The sequence below is a fragment of the Takifugu flavidus genome, chromosome 22, assembly GCF_003711565.1.
Source record: "Takifugu flavidus isolate HTHZ2018 chromosome 22, ASM371156v2, whole genome shotgun sequence".
NCBI lineage: Eukaryota > Metazoa > Chordata > Actinopteri > Tetraodontiformes > Tetraodontidae > Takifugu > Takifugu flavidus.
In genome coordinates, this window is record NC_079541.1 from 6,051,850 (window position 1) to 6,072,497 (window position 20,648).

General features: G+C 49.8%; 1 protein-coding gene across 9 annotated transcripts in view; it reads right to left on the bottom strand.

Annotated features, from left to right (window-relative positions):
* The window catches only part of magi2a (membrane associated guanylate kinase, WW and PDZ domain containing 2a), an 86,732-nt gene extending 79,754 nt beyond the window's left edge, over positions 1-6,978 (bottom strand). For 3 of the 9 annotated variants that reach the window (XM_057022202.1, XM_057022199.1, XM_057022198.1), the window contains exon 1: positions 6,373-6,975. In XM_057022202.1, the coding sequence (XP_056878182.1) occupies positions 6,373-6,673 (301 nt within the window). In that variant the 5' untranslated portion in view covers positions 6,674-6,975. Of the gene's footprint in view, positions 1-6,372 lie in introns of all 9 variants that reach the window. The other 6 variants (XM_057022203.1, XM_057022206.1, XM_057022205.1 and 3 more) reach the window with 3 other exon arrangements.
* Positions 6,979-20,648: the final 13,670 nt, after the last annotated feature.

Consider the following 20,648-nt stretch of genomic DNA (forward strand, 5'->3'; position numbering starts at 1 on the left):
AACGCACACGTGTTGCAGGCGCTCGCCTTTCATTGTTTTTGCTACGGCTACATTCTTTACATTCCAGCGTGGGGGGGGGAGGAGGGGTGCAGAGGGTTATGCTGAGGTGTCTGAATCCGACCCAACTGTAACAAAATAGCCTCATTCGGCTACATTTGGGGCCGAGTGTTAAGGATTAGCTGGAACCACGGCTTCATTATTTGATGGTGGGGGGGGTTGGGCTCATTTGATCCCAGTGACTCACGTGAAGTCCGTCAGGGTCTCCTCGGGTCTCTGGACATTCCCTCACTAGTGTATTAACTGTCCGGCGTACGTTGAGCAGATGGCTGGAGTCGGAAGTGAACAACCCCGACAGGAAGCCTGTTTACATTCGAAGATGAAGCCGAGCAGTCCGAAGCATCGCCGGCGTTCCACAAGGTAGGAACGTCAGGCGGAGGACGCGGAAGGACCCAGAAGCCACGGAGATGGAGCTGGACAGCGTCTCCAGGCCACAGAGCTGCGCCACCGTGGTGAACACGACGTACTTCCCTCCAAAAGCATCGTGCACGGCCCGAGACGCTGATGAGCAGCGACAGCGCGGCCGCGCTCACCGTTACTGAGGAAGCTGTTCGCTGAGGAGAAGACAGCGTCCCGATTCCAAACATTTAGAAACGTCCAAACGCTTCTCCTCTCAGGCCGTCGCCGCTGGGCCGACCAGGGCGGGCAGGTGGAGTCTGAACCAGTCAGGAACACGCGGGAACGAAGACCTGGGAAGGCTCAAAATGGACCCCTGGATCGGATACAGCAGACTTATTCCGAGTGTTTACGTGTCTGAAAGTGACACGGGTTCATTAATGGAGCGGATTGGCCGGCTCACGGCCGTGGAGGACCTGGAACGGCATCAAAGATCTGCGCTCCAGCGCCGCTGCCAAGAGGAACGGCCAGTTGTTGAAGGGTAAAATGATGCCAGGCCTCAGGAAGTCACCTGCTGTCCCGGCGTTCCTCATCCCAGTCCCAGGAAACATGGATCTGAGTATTCTGGAGCTAGCGAGACCCTCCCCTACCAGCCAGGATGTTCAGAACCCCACAGAAGTGAAACAAAAGTAAAAGGCTTTGCTCTTATTGGGCTAAAGCGACTCTTCGGGGTGGTAAAGCTCCGGCTGGCACCGCCGACCCACCCGGGACCGACCCGCTGCCAGGGCCCATCCTGCAGCGCCGAGCCGGAGACGCCGAATAACAGGACGCTCCGCCTCTCGGCAGGAGGTCCGGGCGTGGCGCGGGCCGGATGGCGACACCCGCGAGGCACGCTGGCACAGGAAGATAGACGGGGGCGCGAGAGAGGGCGGGAGAGACAAAGAAGACGAAGGAGGGAAAAATGGAGTGGGTGATTATGCAGCCCTCATTTGGGCCCAATCAGAATAACAATGGCCGCTTTCAAACTGGAAGAATAGCGAGCCATCCGTCATCGTAATGACTGGGAGCTACGCCTGGGGGGGGGGGGGGGGGGGGTACTGTAGTCAGAAGAATGAGCTTAATAAAGGTGTTGGAGGGAAACGGTCAGTTTAATCAGCTCAGAAACCTTTAATTCACCACAGCGGAGCGATTCCACTCCGGAGCAACAAACCACGCGTGGAGGCGCCAACATAATTAAAGGTGACGGACGGCGCGCTGTTAAACGCCTCATCAGTCAGCGCCGACCACGGCGAAGGGTTCCCCGACATCCGGACGGCACAGGCGGAGGGCGACTGGAGGGCCAGGCATGGTCGGAGGAGGTGGGGCTACGCGTGCCACGGCCTCATGCTAATTACCGCACACCTGGTGGCGAGCGACAGCAGCTCCGCGGCGGCGGGAACCTTTCTGTGGGTCCCTGCGGTGCAGCTCTGCTACCCAGAGGCTCGCGGCGGAGCAGCGTCCTACATTCTCCGCACCGGCCAAACTTCCTTTTGCTTTCTGCTTCAAACATCTTGTTTTTTTTGGCGAGCGAAGAGCTCCGAAAGCGTAAAATCGATGCGCAGAACAGCAGCGCGGCGGAGGGAAACAGCCGCTAGAACCAGAACGTGGCGGCTGGAAACCTTCCTCCTGATTCTAAAGACACTTTTTAAACGTGGTAAAAACCGACCACGGCGATCAAAGCCTGGCCTGACGTGCCCCGGCTAACAGCCCGGGGGATAACGGGGGATGCGGCGATGCTACGGCGGTCGTTTACAGCCAGACGAGCTGGGGGCCGTCCACACATAATCGCCACCGCCGGGTTAAGAGCCGGTAAATAATGTCTGCAGGCGCAGCGACGGAGGGCCTCTTTATATGGAGGCGTGATGAAGGAGGCGCGGGAGAGACGGAGGCACGGGAGGATCCAGCAGGGAGGAGATGCGGCATTCTTCACACAGGCCTCGGCGCCGTGCGTCGGATCCCTGCGCCTGGTGGTAAATCGATGCCACACTTAGTCTTATTGGGGTCTTTATCAAGTCACCAGGTGTTAGCCGAGTGGCTCCGCGGCTAACGAGAAACGGACACCGTGATGGGTTCAGCCAGAATTTTATGAGCTACATCTGTGAGTTTAAAATCCAGAAATTTCCCTAATGGCAGCTTTAAAAGTCTTGTCTTTGATGACATTACGGGTACCTTTGATGTGGGCTTTGATGTTAACAGCCGAGGATCGGTTGCTACGGCTCGCAGCGTTTAAAGATGCTCGGATCGGAATTCTACCAGCTGTCCAACAACAGGAAGCATTTTTGGGACAGGCGCTAGCAAAAACCGTGTTAATGAATCGGCGATCCCTTCACAGCCGGGGCGAAAACGACCGCTGATGAGGAATAAAAGAGGTCTGAAGGAAGTGCCGAGGAGAAGAGGACAAACTCTCAGAGCAGCTTTAATCACTCCGTATTGATCCTTCCGTCCTGGTGACTCAGCAGTGACCGGAGCTGGCTGAGGAATTTGTTTAATATTCTCTCCTCTCCTCATCCTCCCCATCGCCTTCCATCCAAAATATCCCATTTACTTCCCATTTGCATTCACACCCCTCGCGGGTGGAGAGAATCGGAATATTAACTTGTCCCGACATGAAATATCCAATCTCCCGACATCTTCTGAGGTGGTGCTGCTGGATTGTGATTCATGGCGGCTTCACAGTGCTGATTGCTTTAGCCTCCTCCTCTGCCTCCGGAGCTGCCGGCATCCCAAACGTTCCTCGTAGCGGCTTTGATCGGTTTTAGATAAAGAAGGTGGAAGCAGGCAGGAAACATGATTGAGCTGGAATAAATAAGATTCCCTGCGAAGACAAATGGAATCATTTCCTGCTACTGAGGCCTGATATGCAGATTAAAGAGGGTCGAGAGAATAAACTCGGTGTTTAGCACATGCGCTTGCTAGCTAAAAAAATAAAGAACAAAGGAAGTGAGGGTTACAAAGACTTGGATCAAACAGGAAGTAGAAGCATGCCAGACTTCACACGGAATGGTTTGGCACACGGGAACGTCCTCAGCTGCTGAATGAACAATTCATTATTGGAAATCAGAACCCATTATTGATTTTATCATTCTGAAGTAAAATCAAAGCAATTATTTCCTCTGATGTCTCTTCAAAGGCCGTTCGCTGGAAACCAGCTTTCAAGCAACATCCCGTCGACGTCCACTTGCGTTCGTGCGCTCATGCTAGTGGCGAACCAACCACTTCCTGCTTTATTCACGCTGTTGCACCTGCACACGTGCACCATCGACATGCCAGAACAGATGGCTGACAAGGAAAGAGAAGTGTGTGTGTGTGTGTGTGTGTGTGTGTGTGTGTGTGCGTGTGTGTGTGTGTGTGTGTGTGTGTGTGTGAGATTATTGCTTGTCCCCAGAGGTAAACTGCTGTAAAAGAGGCAACAAAAACAACCTCTCCACCAAACCTCTGTCAGGCATGATAGGACTGTCAGTTAAGTAGTGCAAAGGCCTCTGGGGCGGACACACACACACACACACAAACACACACACACATTCCCTGTTCCACTTCCTGGTGAAGACTTCCAGCAGAGGGCCAGAGTCTGACCGTATCACGACCACACACCCGCGCGTCGCTGTCTGTCTGGATCAGCGCAGCGTCTCGAGGACGGCGGCGTCCGAACGCATCACCGCCGGCATCAGTCATCCCATTAGCCGAGCGCGGATCATTTGCTCCATGATGCCATAACGTACTGGCGTCCACCGAGCGGTGCTGGGAAGCCCCGGTGATGCCATTTAGCAGTTTTAAAGTCAACGTTCTCATGTGTATATCCAGTATTTACATTTCTATAAGATCGGCCAATGTTTTTATGCTAGCAAATTAGCTAAAACGTGAAGCGAGTCGCTGAGGTTTTAAGACCCAGACAAGAGGTGGTACTTTGTGGTGCGATTCTGAACAAGCAAAACACTCGGCCTACTCTGCTCCGCTCCGGAATAAATTTAGCAAGACCGTATTTACGCTATTTACATTCATTAGCCCCCGCGGGGGACCCACTTGGTGCGTCCAAGCACGCTGGTGTCTCTCTGCGTGGAAAAAACCCAAATCAAGAGAGGAAGCGCTGCAAACCTATCAGTGATTTGGACCAGAATAGATGAGCTAAAGCACTAAAGTGCTGCTCAGGCTGCTAACCGATGCTAAGTGGGCACCCAGCGAGCGCAGCGGCAGCCAGCGGCTGACCTGAAAACATCTACTTTTACCTGCTCTCAGTGACACTCCATTAGCGTGTCCGAGCGCAGCTACAGCTGAGCTAGCGGCTGCATTAAACCCCCCCTGGGAGCCGAACTGGGACACTTCGGAGTGAGCGTGGAAGAGAACAGGGCCGCGTGGTCAGAAATGCACCCGAGTCACCGACAGAGGAGGTGTAAATCCACACAGGTGTTTGAAGGTAGCCGCCAACCAGCTGATGAGAAGAACGTCCCCTGAGCAAGAGTGGAACCAGAACAGGTCTGGACCACCCTTGAACGACCCCGGTATCCATCCCAACACACCCTGGACAGGTAAGCGTACACAGTGAGCCACATCGCGCACTCACAGCAGGGGGCAATACAGAGACTCGAATGACGCTAACGTCCTTAGGCTAATTAAGTCATCTCATTCGGTGGCATTAAGAGGGCATAAAACCCTGGGACCCGATAGGGAGTTAAAGATTTAAACCCCATCAGAGCGCCAGTGAAGCTAAGCGCTAATCGCTGAGGCATGATTCATGACTGCGAAGGTGCAAATCACCGTCGAACTTCCATAATTACGCAAGAGATCGTAATTAAAGTTGGCGATTCCGGCTAGATAAACGCGAGAGAGAGAGAGCGCCGCCGGCTCCCGGGTGACCGTCGGAGAAAATCCCCGGTGAAAGAGAAGTCCATGTTTTATTCAGACAGTCCGCGAAGACGCTCCGGAGAGCAGCCGCGCATGAAACGCAGGCCGTGACCTTGTTGCTAACTGTCACTGATAGTGGGGAACGGTCAGCGCTCAGCTTCCATCTTTAAATGTTTATTTAGTTCACCTTTCTTAATGCCACTTTCCCCAACAAAATAAGCAACTTTAGCGCTAGCTGTCCAGCGCTACAGTCCGAGTCCCTCACCACAACGGCGTTTTTGCTGTGTAACCCTGCAAACTCATCATTGCCAGTTTCTTGGCATGTAAATAGAATATTTACTTAAAGATTGACAGCGGGGCCCCCTCGTGGGTGCTAGCTTGCTGCTCCACCATGTTTCTACGGACAAAACTATTTTATTTCTGCACCAATCAGCTGTATTTCAGCCATTTTACATTGTGAGGGTCACATTTAAATTTGATTGCTAATTTCTAGCCTTTTTTTTTTTTATTTCTTGGAAAATAAAATATAAAACTAGCTTCCTGACGTGGTTAACAGCCGTTTAAGTTGTGAAGTTTGTGTTTTCACCTCAAAGTGTCGCCAAATCTCACAAATAAGATGGAGAAATCCTCCAAAAAGGCTTTATTTACAAAAAATGCGTCTTTTAAAACGATTTCTCCCCTGATTCCTTCAATCTCTCGGTTATTTTATTTCTTTAAAGACGTGATAATTAACGTTGACATGAAAAGAGTGGATAAAGTGGAGTGCGAAACACAAGAAGGTGTTTTCACACCGAGCCAAATGGAACACACCCCCTCTATGCTACACATAGCAACAGGAGCCTCCAACACAAGCAAAACACGGCTGCAAACACTGTTTACAACAACAAAAACTGTTTCAAAGTTACGCGGAAAAAGCAGAATTTAAAATAAAACAAAAAAAACAGGAAGGAAGTTGAATTTAAATGAGAAAGTTCGCCCACAGAAGAGGGGGGAGTCGGTGTGGGGGAGAAAATCTGTCAAAAAACGACTGCGGGTCAGAAAATAAGAGCTAAACGCTAACGGAACAAAGGAGAAAAACACGTTTTTAGCGCGTCCTCTCACCTTGTTTGACGCACTTGAGTCGGACGGGGTCTTTGCTGTGTTTGACCACGGCGTGCACGTCCCTGGTGGTCAGTCCGGCCACCGGGGTATCGTTGACCTCCAGCAGGAGTTCATCCGGGCTGAGTTTGCCGCTGTGTCCGGCTGCTCTGGCCGGCAGGAGCGCGCCGATGGTCGGGAACTGTCCGTTCTCCGCGCCGCCCTTCAGCTCCAGCCCCAGCTCCCCCTCCTCATTCCTGCAGAGGACACTCTCGTGGACTTTGTTAGTCCAGTGGTTCTTCCTCTTCCTCAGACTCTTGGACATGGCTCGGAACTCCGGAGAGGAGGGGAAAAGAAAATCACATGAGTGCGGCAGAAGAAGTTGGTTCTGGCCGTCGGGGTCCTCCGTGGTGGCCGCGACGCGCGAATGCGTCCACTTTCAGCGGTGAGCGCCAGATGTGTCCATGTCAGTGCGCGCACACACATCACACGTCCCGCAGCTGGATCATCTGGATCATCTGGATTTGCGTTAACCGAGAACTGCCCAACTAGTGGCGCCTTCAGGGGCTGCCTCGAGAATCGGACTTCGCAACTGCCTCAAACAGCGTCGAAGGAGCAAAGTATTTCTGCTCCCACCCCACCCCCCCCACCCCCACCCCCGTCAAAGCTTTTTTTTAAAATGACATCTTTTAACTTTGAACTCAATTTGAATATCAACTGATTTAAAACCCAAACAAGTGATGCAAAATCATTTAAAAACGGTCCGCAGATGACCGTCAAAACTTTCCAAACTCAGTTGTGGACAACTATACAAGGAGCCCCTGAAGGCAACACCGAGCTCCAACCAACTCAACTGACCCGGATGAAGGTTGGAAGAGGAGGAGGAGGAGGGAAGGATGGAGGGAGGGAAATGAGCTTCTTCCCAAATCCAGCTTTCCATGGAAAAAAAAAGGAAACGAGATGTAGAAGTTCCACTGCCATGGCAACAGAGCAGCAAATATATTTTTTAAACCACAAATATGTCTCTCTTTCATATCAGATCACAGGAACGAGGAAGGATCCACATCTGCAGGCTGAAAGCTCGCTAAAAAAAACATTTTAATGTCCTGAGTGGGCTCTAGAAGGTTTTATTCCAGCTGTTTGATGACTCCTGTCCCCACAAAAATGGTAAAATTGCAACCTGCTCTTGGTTGAGTATCAAAAATATTTCTCAAAGACATTTCAGTCCTTTGTTTCAAGGTCTGTGTGTGTGTGTGTGTGTGTGTGTGTGTGTGTGATGCTTTCAAGGGCAGCCGCGTCCAATCCAAGCGCTCATTAATGATATTCAGATTTCAGGAGAATATTCTGTTGGTGTGCGTTTAGAAACACATCGCCGTCGTTTCTGATGCAAAATAGCGCGATAAAAAGATGGTGCGACAGAAAATTAGCAAAGCGGTGTTATAAAAACACGCTAACTTTCTGCCACACAGCATTTGTGAGGTGTAGACGTTGTTCCCATGATATTATGCTCCAATCAGTGGTATTCACATGTTAATGGGAGCGGGTCCCCCTCCATGAGGCTAGCATCTCGCTGGACCCCTAATACCCCTTTAATCATCACCTCTCCATCATTCGTTCTAGAACCCGGTGGCAATTCCTTCCAATGGCCTTTGCCCCAACACTGGACCTGTATTCCCAAGCCTGGATGCAGCAGGATTTTGGAAAAACACGCTCCAGAGGTGGGAGTTCTGCACACTCGCAGTGAAAATGAAGAGAGAGGGAGGGAAGCGAAGGAGGGGGAGTACCGGAGTGAGGAAAGGAATTTGGTGTTTGAACAGGGACAGGAATGCCCTGCGCGTGGCGGAATAAGTGCTGGGGAGGAGGACCGAGCATCAGCGGGGAAAAACAGCGTGGGACTGAACTGGCCGAGGTCTGCTGGGTGGGCCGGGGAAGGAGCAAGGCATGATGGGAGCAGAATGTTTGCACTCACAGGAGGAATGTTGTCACCATTCCGGCTCATCCGGAGGAAATCGCTGCTCTCGGTTGCGTGAATCAGATGGGAGTTTGCGGGCTCGGTGAGCGACGCCGTCCCCCCCGGGCGACGCCGCTCGGATACGTGATGTAACGGCTGCGACAGGCTAATTAAAGCTGGTCGGGGATGAGGCCAGATGACGGCCTCCACCCAAGTTTTTATCCTGTCTGAAAGGAGCTCCAGCGGAGCCTTTGTTGTCCAGTTGGGCAACTGGATTTAGGGATAAACAGCTGAACTGGAGCAAAACTTCCATTTAGAACGTTTCTCTGCTCGACCTTGGAGACCAGAAAAGCTTCATAGAGTGGCCACAGTAAGATGCTAAGCTAAATATCAGACCTTGAGCTAAATCATCAGCTAGCAGTGGCTACTCAAGAGTCACACGTGGAGGTCGGATTATCCTTTAAGATCTTTTTAGCCAATCAGAACGTTGGAAAGGTAAAAACGCTTCTCGTAAAATTTATGAGGCTTATGAGGCCATTTGCTAATGGTATCGCTATCAGTTGAGGAGTGATAGAGGACTGTGCTCAGGCTCAAGTGGTGACATAAATACACAGAAGGCATCGCTGCTATAAGCTAATTGGATGGATTTGAGCCCCTATTGTTACAAAAAAATGAGTTATCTGGCAAAAAAAACATTTCTCATATTAGCTAGCATGACAAAGAACATTTTGGCTGGTGATGAAAATGCTGTTTTTGGGTGTTTATATCGAACAAAACAGGCAGCAAAAACATGGCAAAAACATTTCAAGGCTGAGGAACAAATTACATCATTATGTATCATCATCGCAGCGCTAGCTAGAGTTAGCTATTAGGACAATAGCATAAACATACCATGTTGTTGCCCGTGCTTTGTTACTTTTCACTGTAAAGGTGGGCAAGAATGTTGAATAATTATGTACATCCTTTTTTTGTTGTTGCTACGATCAAAAATTCCGAAAAGGCACCAAAGAAACACCCCAATTGTCCCGTTTTTGGTTCCCTTTCATGTTAGCTGCTTCACATTGGTGTTCTTTGAGTAAACATCCGTCCATTAACACAAATCTTCTCCCCGTGGTTTAATTCATTTCCTCTCCTGGATTTTGAACAATGAAAGCTTCCAGTGCAGCAAAGGAACCGCTTTCATTCTATCATCCGTCGTCTCTCCTCTCCGATCACCTCAGACAGAATAAGGACATTTTTCCGCTTTTAGCCGACGTGAAGAAAGAGCTCCTGTAAAACCAGGCAATTCTTCCACCTCGCAGGAGAAAAGAAATTACGCTCACACCATCAGCCCGTCACCTCGGCTCCACCAGTAGGCTTTTCTGTCATCCATCAGATTAGCGATGGCGTTAGCATGCGCTCGGTGACAGCTAACGGTCGCAGCCCGCCACAAAAGCTATCAGAGAAGAGTGACATAAAAGAAGATAAAGCCAAGGTCAAAAGTTCCTGCGATGGGGCAGGTTCCTTTACCTCATCATTAAAAAACACTCTGAGAGATCAAAGTGACATTCTGAATATTGATAAAGATCAAAGCAAAAATCCATACGATTGTCAGTAAACAACCGAGTGCTGTCCCCTTGGACAGAATTCTTGGTCGCTTTATGTTCTTCTCTTCCTTATATTTGTCTATAATGCATGAAAACGCTGCAGCTAACATGACTAGCATACACTTGAAGAGGTTACCTCCATCAATTTCCTCTCAGACGTTCAGAATTATTCACTGCGGCGCTGCACCCTTAAAAGATACTTGACCATGACCTGACCCTGTCACGGACCCGCTGCTTGATCCATAATTTTTAACTCGGGCGTTGAGGGAGCGTCGGTTAATCCCCCGAGAACGCCGCCGAGCCCCGCGCTTGAGGCCGACGACTATGGAGGCGGGGAGGGCAGCCGGAGTTCGAAAGGTCAGGCGTCGCCCACAGCCGGTGGCGTCACCCAGGACCCGAGGGGTAGGATTACCAGAGCCGGGCCCGTCTCAGGGCGCAGGAAGCCGACTCCTTTCAGGATGCTTCTCATTGATATTCACACGCCGCCGTCTCGCCCTCCTCGCCGTGGGTTTGTGAAAGAGGTTGTGTTTAAAGGCTGATCCCCTCAGCCTGCTGCCGCGGGATTGGCCGACCGCTGCGGCAAGCTTTTCCCAGAGGGCCATTGGTTATTCTGTCCACAACAGCCCGTCCAAAGACCCTCATTGATCAGAGGCTCCTTAAGCTGCTCTTCCTCTTGTTCAGCCAGGATTCACGGCTACATCGCAGAAAACGGCTACACACTTCCTTAAAATCCATATTTTAGACTAAGATATAGTCAAATGCTTACATTAATATCTCCATTCAGCTCATATTTTAGGTACATCACAATTGTCCTTAAACTGCTAAACCCTACAAGTGATTCCTCAGCAGGGAGGATTTATTTTAGCATTAATGAGCTAACGCCCTCCGCATACCAAGCAGTGACTCGGTGGATTTATATGCACCGTTAAATTTGGCCACGGTGACTGGACGACTGTCCTTGCCCTGGGATTCAGGTATGGAAGGGCAGGCATGTGGTCGTACCGGCCTCTGTAGGGGGCGCTACGGCCAGCTCGGACTTCCAAAGACAAAGCTACCCAGTTACCACAGTACAACTTTTGTTGCCATGTCAGCAGAACCGCCGCTAACCCGTCCTTTGATAGTGAGAAGAGAAACACGACACCCGGGCTTGGATCTCTCGGCAAATGGCGCTAGCTAATCAATTTTCCGCGATGCATCATCGGCATCCTGAGGGAAATGTTCCCAACCAAAGTTCTGATTTCCAGTAAAGCCCGAACGTTTCCCTCCATCAAACCGGTCTGACCTACAAAACCCATTAAGGGAACGCCTGGTTCTTATCCGGCGCCCTGCTCTTGTTCTCCTTCCAGCCCTTCTGACAAGGTGGCACCTCGCTCGCTGCTCTCCTGCATGTGCACCTCCTGTCATGCAGATGCATCCCGCAACTTAATTATGCATTCCCGATCCGTCCGATAGCAGCGGCGGCGCGCTCCGACGCTCCCTCGCATCCAGCCAATAAATATTCTCTTTGCTAAGATCAGGAGGTTTTGGCTGACCCAGATATTAAAATCCCGTTATTGTTCCAGCTCCGTCATGCTTCAGCTCCTGACAGCGAGGAGGTGGAAGGCGGGTCAACAGTGACCCCTGCTGGAGGGAGACCCTCCCCTCAGGACACCGGACAGGAAGAGAAGCATTTTAGCCTCAAGGATAGGAGAAAAGGAAGGAAGTTAGTGAGTAAAGGCGAGTGGAACAGCTCATTAGATACCTTCCTCCAGAACAGATGAAAGAAGTACACATATTTATCACAATTAGCATCACTGAGGCTGGAAACCCGATAGCAGGCTAACAGGGCAGGCTAACCTGAAAGTAGAGATCCGTATCGGTGTCAGAGGGACTAAAATAGACACCAAAAGACCACATTAAATTGCTTTGATCTCAAGAGAACTTAGTTTTAGGGTTTTATCAAGAGTGGAACTTAAAAGGGGGAAAGGGTTGCTAGCATAGCAGGAGACGAGACTGATAAGAGCGGCCATTAGTCTTGGAGCAGACGTCCTCCCCGCTCACACCTTTGTCCTCCCCCGTTAGCCGCGGGAGCTCATTGGCAACCATGAGGGGCGTATCGACGGAGGGTCGGCCTCCTCTCCTGTTAGCGCAGGAGAGTCGTCCCACTGAAGGGAGAGGACGCCTGGACAGCCCCGTCCTCGCCTCCCCGCTCCATCGACCACCCTGCCGAGCACATCAGCCTCACAGCGCTTCACAACCTTCCACCTGGAGTCACATGCAAATTTAATGGGTCTTTAATGGATAATCCGACACCTGTCTCACCCCTTTTTTCTGTCTCTCATGTCCTCGTCTTACTCCAGAGGAGCTAGAGGTTGGACCCAGCTTTGGTCCTCTCCTTTGGTGTCAGCTCTACCTCGTTCAAGCACGGGGGAGGATGCAGCATTCCCAGAATGCCTCAGTGTTGATACTTCCAGGAAATAGTTGATGAAATGTTGGATAAGTTCCTTTGATCCTTTGACACAGTTTAGAGAGCATTTCTAGACCAAAACCAGGACGTTTTTACTTTAGCCGTGTCCAGCTGGAGCTGAGGCAACGATGACCCAAAGGGTAACCTGCCGCCCTCGCAGAGCCATATAGTAGAGGTCAAGGGTCAGGGTCAAGGTTAGTCAGCTGTTTTCTGCTCTTGGTGACTCCGCTCTAAAGTTAAGAGGAATGCTAAACCATTAAAGCGTCGTTAGCCGTGGCCAGTTCAGCTGTGGCGAGGAGCCGGCCCCTCCGGCGTGGCGTGGACAGCTGCTCCGACCTCTTCCCATCAACCTTGAGCCAAGGTCACACGTGCCGCTCGAATGGTTAAAAAAAGACAGGATGAGCAGCTTTCAGACTGCATTCCTGCGATTAGCACCACAACGCTAACGCTCGTGTCGGTAAACTTTTATTCAAAGTTCGGCGTCTTGTCTCGAGGTAATTTAGTCCAAACGTGATGTTTTCTAATTTAACGAGACGCTGTAAAACCTCGCTCGTACAACAAAAACAGACGTTTGCTCGCTGGACCTCGTTAAATGTTCCCATCGCCATCCAAGAAAGTGAATTATTTATCCGAGTAAATGTTAAATGAGGCAAAGCAAAAAGTATCACGTTAAAGCTGCAGGGTTACGTAAGTGTGTGTGTGTGTGTGTGTGTGTGTGTGTGTGTGTGTGTGTGTGTGTGTGTGTGTGTGTGGTGTGTGTGTGATTTGACTTGTTGTATCCATTTATTTGCGCTTCCTGTCAGCAGGAGCCCCAGGAGGTAAAAACATCGTTACTAGTACAGGGAATGATAACTAGGCGTTGGGAAGGTCAAAGGTCATTTTTAGCTGTTGCTTTTGTAACGGATGAAAGAAGACGCGTCACATCGGAACGTCGACGACTGCGAGGGAACAATATTCGCTCAAAGCTCCATTGTGAGGACGCCTCCACCATCAACCTCCTCTTCATAAAGTCTGAGGGACGTCTGACAGGACACACACAGACTGTACTATCTTTGTGAGGACTCTCGCAGTCATGATACATTAGCCAGCTTCAACCTACGTCTTCACCATAAAACGGTCTTTTAAAATTGTGACGACCAGCAAAAATGTCCTCACATTGATAGTAGAATGCAGATTTTGCTACTCAATATGTAGCGAGCACAAGGACACACTCAGTCTTCATAACAGTGAGGACAATCAACAAAGACACTTTCTAAAGACTCTCGGGAAAACGGGTCCAAACTATCAGCTCACATCGTTCAGATCAAAACCGTCCCAGTAAAGCCAGTAAAAATATGAGCTAAAGTCGGAAAATAAAAGAGTCCACTGACCTTAAACGCAGCATTGAAAAGAGAGACTGGCTACAGTGGGACAGAGTGGACGAGGGGACTGGTTACAGTGGGACAGAGCGGACGAGGGGACTGGTTACAGTGGGACAGAGTGGACGAACAGACTGGTTACAGTGGGACAGAGTGGACGAACAGACTGGTTACAGTGGGACAGAGTGGACGAGCAGACTGGTTAGAGTGGGACAGAGTGGACGAACAGACTGGTTAGAGTGGGACAGAGTGGACGAGCAGACTGGTTAGAGTGGGACAGAGTGGACGAGCAGACTGGTTACAGTGGGACAGAGTGGACGAGCAGCCTGGTTAGAGTGGGACAGAGTGGATGAGCAGACTGGTTACAGTGGGACAGAGTGGACGAACAGACTGGTTAGAGTGGGACAGAGTGGACGAGCAGACTGGTTACAGTGGGACAGAGTGGACGAGCAGACTGGTTAGAGTGGGACAGAGTGGACGAGCAGACTGGTTACAGTGGGACAGAGTGGACGAGGGGACTGGTTAGAGTGGGACAGAGTGGACGAGCGGACTGGTTACAGTGGGACAGAGTGGACGAACGGACTGGTTACAGTGGGACAGAGTGGACGAACGGACTGGTTACAGTGGGACAGAGTGGACGAACAGACTGGTTAGAGTGGGACAGAGTGGACGAGCAGACTGTTACAGTGGGACAGAGTGGACGAACAGACTGGTTACAGTGGGACAGAGTGGACGAACAGACTGGTTACAGTGGGACAGAGTGGACGAACAGACTGGTTACAGTGGGACAGAGTGGACGAGCAGACTGGTTACAGTGGGACAGAGTGGACGAACAGACTGGTTAGAGTGGGACAGAGTGGACGAACAGACTGGTTACAAAGAGAGACAGGACTCCTGTTTGAACTTTCATGTGATGGACAAATTTCCACTGATTGGACGTTTCTAAACTGTCTCCGTCCCCGGTGATGAAGCGAGAGATCAAAGTGTCTCAGAAACGCGTCAGGCAGCCGCCGGCGTCCTTCAGCGCCGGTCGGCGGCGCGGCCGTTAGCTGAGCAAACATGCTGAATAATTGAAGCGGGTCTGGACAAACACAGCTCGTGATTAAAGACAGACGGAGACATTTAGATGTCGGTGGACGCTAATCAGCAGAAAACGCAGACACAGACGGGAAGGTGGAGGGCTGAGAAGGTCGCCCCTGACGACGACCGGCGACTTGAATGAAATCAACAATTACTGAGGAAGTTCTCGCTAACAGTTAGCAGGTTGTTTAATTTCTTTCAGAACCTGTTGAGCCATCAGACCCGTCCAGGATGGACTCCAACGTTGCTGACCAGCATGCTAATCAAGTCTGGGAAAAATGTTAGCAAAACAACAACGGGCGCTTTCCCGTTCCACCAAGACTGCAGGTTAGAATCAGAATCAGAATCAGAATCAGAATCAGAAGAAGGTTTATTGCCATTGTACATGTAATACACAGTATTACACAAACTAGGAATTTGTCGTGGTGTGCCGCTGCGACATTCAACATAACATTAGACATCAACACCACACTAGAATAAGATAAATAAAATAAAATAAGACTTATATACAGTATTTACATAAATAGTGAGTGGTGAGAAATAGTGCAGGTCCATGAGGAGTAGTGTATTGTTTATGAGTCCGGCTGGCTGCTGTACATGGTGCTTAAGTGATGAGTCACTTGGTGTTCAGCAGCCTGATGGCAGAGGGGAAGAAGCTGTTAGTGTAGCGGGAGGTTCTGGTCCGAATGGACCGTAGTCTCCTGCCTGAGGGGAGGGGGGAAAACAGTCCGTGACCAGGGTGGGAAGGGTCGGCCGTGATCCGACCTGCACACCTCCGGGTCCTGGAGATATACAGGTCCTGGATGGATGGAAGCCTGCAGCCGATCACCTTCTCGGCAGCGCGCACGACGCACTGCAGCCTCAGTCTGTCAGAAAAATGAAGTCTGTCAGAAGTGAATTAACGTCTCTAAAACCAGCTAGCTCAAAGCTGAAAAGCTCCGCCCTCTCAATGCCCGATGACACTGTGAATCTAAAGAGACACTAATGAGCATTAGCTTGTCGGCGCTAACATGCCCTGAGGTGGATGGACAGCTGAGGTGGACGAGCGGCTGACTCACTTCGCCTGTTAGCGGCGTGGCTCAGTCCGACCCACTTGGGTTTGTGGCTCACGGCGCTCTGGGTGGGTGTGAAAAGACGGAGCGCCACAGAAACGGCTCTCCTTTATCAAAGACGTGCAGATGAAAGCTCCTCTGCTTTGTTCTGCACTCTTGTCTCGCTCGATCCTGTTGATCCTTTTATGTTCGCAGCTACGGGATCAATGGAGATTAAAGGCCAGTCAGCAGGGGGGTTGCTTCGCCACCAACCTGGCGTTAGCGCCTCATAACATGATTCCTAGCATCCTAGCACACCTGCGCAGCTGTACGTGCTAATTATACTGACTGGTGGTCTACGTTCCACCAACACAATGGAATATAAAAGTCAATCTTTTTTACTTTAATGGGAAAAGGAAAATTAATTGAGCCAGTTTCCATCAAATGTTTAGAGCAAATTAGCGGCGCTTGAATTTCTTGTCACTATGCAGATGAAACATGTGAAAACGTGTTTGAAACGAGAACAATTTAACAACTCATTTTCCCAAAAAATCCCCCAGAAACAATTTAATCAACATTCATTTAGTTTAAATAAAAAGCGTAATTTGGACATCAAAACAGGAAGTCACAGCTAAGCTAAATGTAGCAGCGTGTTTCTGGGTATTTTCATGTAGCAAGTGGGCTTTTTTTCCTCTTTTCAATCAGAAGTTGCAATTAAGACCAAAGCAAAATGGATAATAGGAAATATGTAGAGATCAAAGCCCTTGACTAGGAGGATCATGAGAAACGTGCCGGCGTCTCAGACTGTTCCTACATTTTAATTAGCGTGGCTAAAGCGACTGGTGGCTCTGGCGTGCCGAGTGAAACCGTTTTGTGATGTGAGCAGTTCCAGAGGGACGCCTGCTTGGCTGAAGTTTGGGGGGGGGTCACAAGTTAGAGAAACTTGAGAGGAACCGGTGGATTTGTGCCTGATTCAGGCCTGATTTTAGTCAGACTGTTGACTCTAAAGTGAACTTTTATTGAACTGTTATTAGATTAATGATTCAACAGTCAGACACCAGACTGGGATTCAGAAACCAGTCAAATCTGGGCAGAATCTGGGTTAAATACTTGTTTTCAGATCATAAAAGCTATTTTTTTTAATGAATTTTACATGTTTTGAGAGAGTAGGAAGATATAGAGACATTACTCACGTAGTTTCAGCCAAAAAGTTCAGTTAAATGAAGCCAAACTGGGGGGGGGGGGGGGAGCTGTGCGTAGGGTTGCTTCTGCTGCCCCCTGCTGGTGAAGCCACAGACTGACCCACAATCCAAAATACCTCTGCTTTTCTAATTACTGGAATCCAATTTTTGCTCCTGACTCACCGACAGGCCTGAAATAACTGTGATCTTGATCTTGATAACTTGATCACACACACACACACACACACACACACACACACACACACACACACACACACACACACACACACACTTAGCTGAACTCAGTGGGCCGGGGCGCCGGGGGGCAAAACAGGAAGCGAAAGGTAGAACATCAGAACTATGTTATCAATTCCGATGCGCTGTTTCCAAGGCAACAGTCTCTGTCGCCATCGCTGGCCCCGCCCCCTTGGAGTTTTATAAATATCTCCGCGTAATAAAAGGACAAAAGGACAATCGAAGCATGTGGGAGAGGAAAAGAAAGAAAGAAAGAAAGAAGAAAGAAGAAAGAAAGAAAGAAGAAAGAAAGAAAGAAGAAAGAAAGAAAGAAAGAAGAAAGAAAGAAAGTTTTCACAATTAAACAATTGTGAAAACAAAACAAAAAACAATTAAGAACTTTAAAAATGTTCCTCTAAACATTTTAAATCGATTCTTACTTCTTCCCTCAAATCAATCGAACTTTAGTTTATTATCAGTTGGCGCCGATCATTAATTAAATTGAACAATTTACCCATTTTTTAAATAAAATATAAATATATATATTGTATATATTTCTAATTTTTGGCAACGTCTCATTAGCCTGATTAGAATTTCCCCCGGTCGTAGCAACATCTCCGCAGGGGCGCAGATGAGATCACTGGGGCCTCGTGGGTGGCGCCGTGTCGACCCGGGGGGGGGGGGGGGGGGGTATTGTGACATCGGCTGCATCTTCCACCGACTTGGAAGTGACAAGTATCTAATCGGATCTAAATGCCCCCACTGCGGAGCCCCGGAGGAGGTGGGGGGGGTCATTAGCTGGTGAAAAGAGAATAATCAGGCTAATGATGCGTGTGTGCAGTACCACAGCTTCACCACCAGGGGGAGCTCTGGGTCTGGGCTGAGTCAGGAGGCTGAACAGTTTCTTTTCATGGACGAATACAAGTTTCTTCCTCACTTCGACCGCAAGAAATTATTATTTATATTTCAAAATAAGAGTATTTAAATGTGCCATTTAGATGGAATCTACAAAATAAATGGTAGTTAGCCCCTGCTAATGTACACAACATAATGAGGTCAAATTTGCAGCTTCTGGTGGAGGTGGTCTCCTCTTCCTCATCCTCTTCCTCCTGTTAGCTCACACTCTGCTAACACACACAGATGTTTGTGCTTTGATGCGTCCAAGCGTTCAATAATTTAGGCTTTCTGGTCTAATGAGACGCCCGTGATGATCGTGGCCTGTATCGATTATCTGCTAGATGTCAGAGCAGGTTAAAAGGAGCTTCTGGACTCCACAGGAAGTTCCCGTAAACCAGCTTTTACTGGATTAAATATAGATGAGCGCTGATCCAAACCCTGAAAACACACACACACACACACACACACACACACACACACACACACACACACACACACACACACACACACACACACACACACACACTCTTCCATTAGCAACCGTAGCTCTGTTTGTTTCAGGTCAGCTGATGGACAGATAACCTGCAGGCTGGCGTTTAGCCTGTTAGCATGCTACATGAAACTGTCCTGTGGTTCAGCTAAAGCTAACGTGGTGTCCGGCAGAGGCTGCATGGGACCGACAGGTCCATCGTTCCCTGATCAAACTGGCTCGGTCGCTTCATTCCTGCTCCCAGTTTAGTCGAAACGCTCATGTGACAGCAGAATGGGAACGCTGGAATGCTAATGTGCTTTTAAATCCCAAACATTCTCATCAAAGCCTGCAGGACCGCTCTGACTGGACCTTTGTTCTGGAGCAGGGAACATTCACAGGAACATTTCTAATGGAGCGTTTGAGAGGGAGGAAGAGTGGGAACAAAGACAGGAGGGAATAGTAAAAAAAATTAGGAGAAGAAATTAGTCAGAAGAGAGACAAGGGACAACAGATTAAATCAAAACAAACTCGAAGGAAGAGTCCAAATCAGGACAAAACAGAGACTGGGAGGGAGCAGCCAGAACCAAACAAATGGGAGGGAGCAGAAACCCCCAAACACCAACAGGAGATGGGAACAGCTTGTGGGAACACCTGAACACGGGGTTCAGAACAAAATCAGGAGAGATCAGCCCAAACAATCGGAATTCACCGATGTGGACAGAGAAAAGACCAGCAGGGACTGATGCCCCCCCCCAGTTACAACCTGGGACGGGCCAGTAGAGCCTGGAGAGCCTCCTGCACCGTCTTCATCGGTGTCCATGTGGATGAAGACGAGGGAGGAGGAAGGTCACAAAGTTCTGAATACCCCCCCCACACACACACACACACACACCAGTGCCCACCCACCCTTCAAACATCAGGAGCTATTTATATCAACTTCACCCTCACGTTGTGTACAAGTGTCGGTCCCCGCCCCCCCCACTCGCTGTTGCCATGGAGCTCAGAATCGGTGACATCACAGTTTGCCAACTGAATCGCATGTTTGTGTTCACGCAGCCGGAATGTGAGTGAGCTCGGCACGTATCAGGTAACGAGCAGAAGGCTTCCAGCTGGAGAGCACACGCACGCACGCACGCACGCACACGCGCACGCACGCACGCACACACACACACACACACACACCATCTGTCAGAAGTAACCTAGACTGAGTGTTCCAAAATGGCGGATGTAAACAATAACACCCCTTGAGTGGACACTTCAGATTATGTCCAAATCCTAGAGGACGCTTATGTAAACTTTGTTTTTGTATCTTACCATTTACGTATGGGAACGGCCCCCTGGGGCGGACCCCTGGGAGGGAGGACAACTTGGTCGGCCTGGGACACCCTGAGTTGGAGGGTATTAATATGGTCGTCTCTCCACTGAAGTGTGTGTGTGTGTGTGTGTGTGTGTGTGTGTGATGCACGAGGCTACAGCATAAATAATCCAAGCATTCCAGCTCCAGAGACAGCACGCCACCACGCCACCGGCGGCGTGACCAAGGCGACACGGTCCAACCGGACCATCCGACTCGTTGCTACGACGCCCCCTGTCCGACACGCCGCTGATACGCCGGCCTTATCACCTCTGCCAATCAGAGGGAGAGAGGGAGAGAGGGGACAGTGAAGGCATCACTGAAGCAACGCCGCCATTGTTCCTTTCATTCCAGCCTCTGGCTCTGACCACAAACGCACCACAACCTCCTTTTAGTGCCCAGTGAATGAGACCAGTTCATAAAAAGACAGTTTGCTCTCTTTTCTCACTGATCTGAGGTGTGAAAAGCAGCTCGGGAGGCGCCAGACTCAGGAAGGGGGGGGGGGGGGGGGGGGGGGGTCCTGCTGGGCTTTATGGGCTGGAAATGGATCCTACTGGGCATTATTGCATTTGGACCATTGGAGGGTTTATTGCTTTATATTTAGAATGAAGGGCCCATTCAGCACCACTTGGGCTGGACCTTATTGGGCACTTCACAGGGTTTATCCACAACCGTCGGGGGTTCCTCATTTTAAAAAGGAGACAATCCGA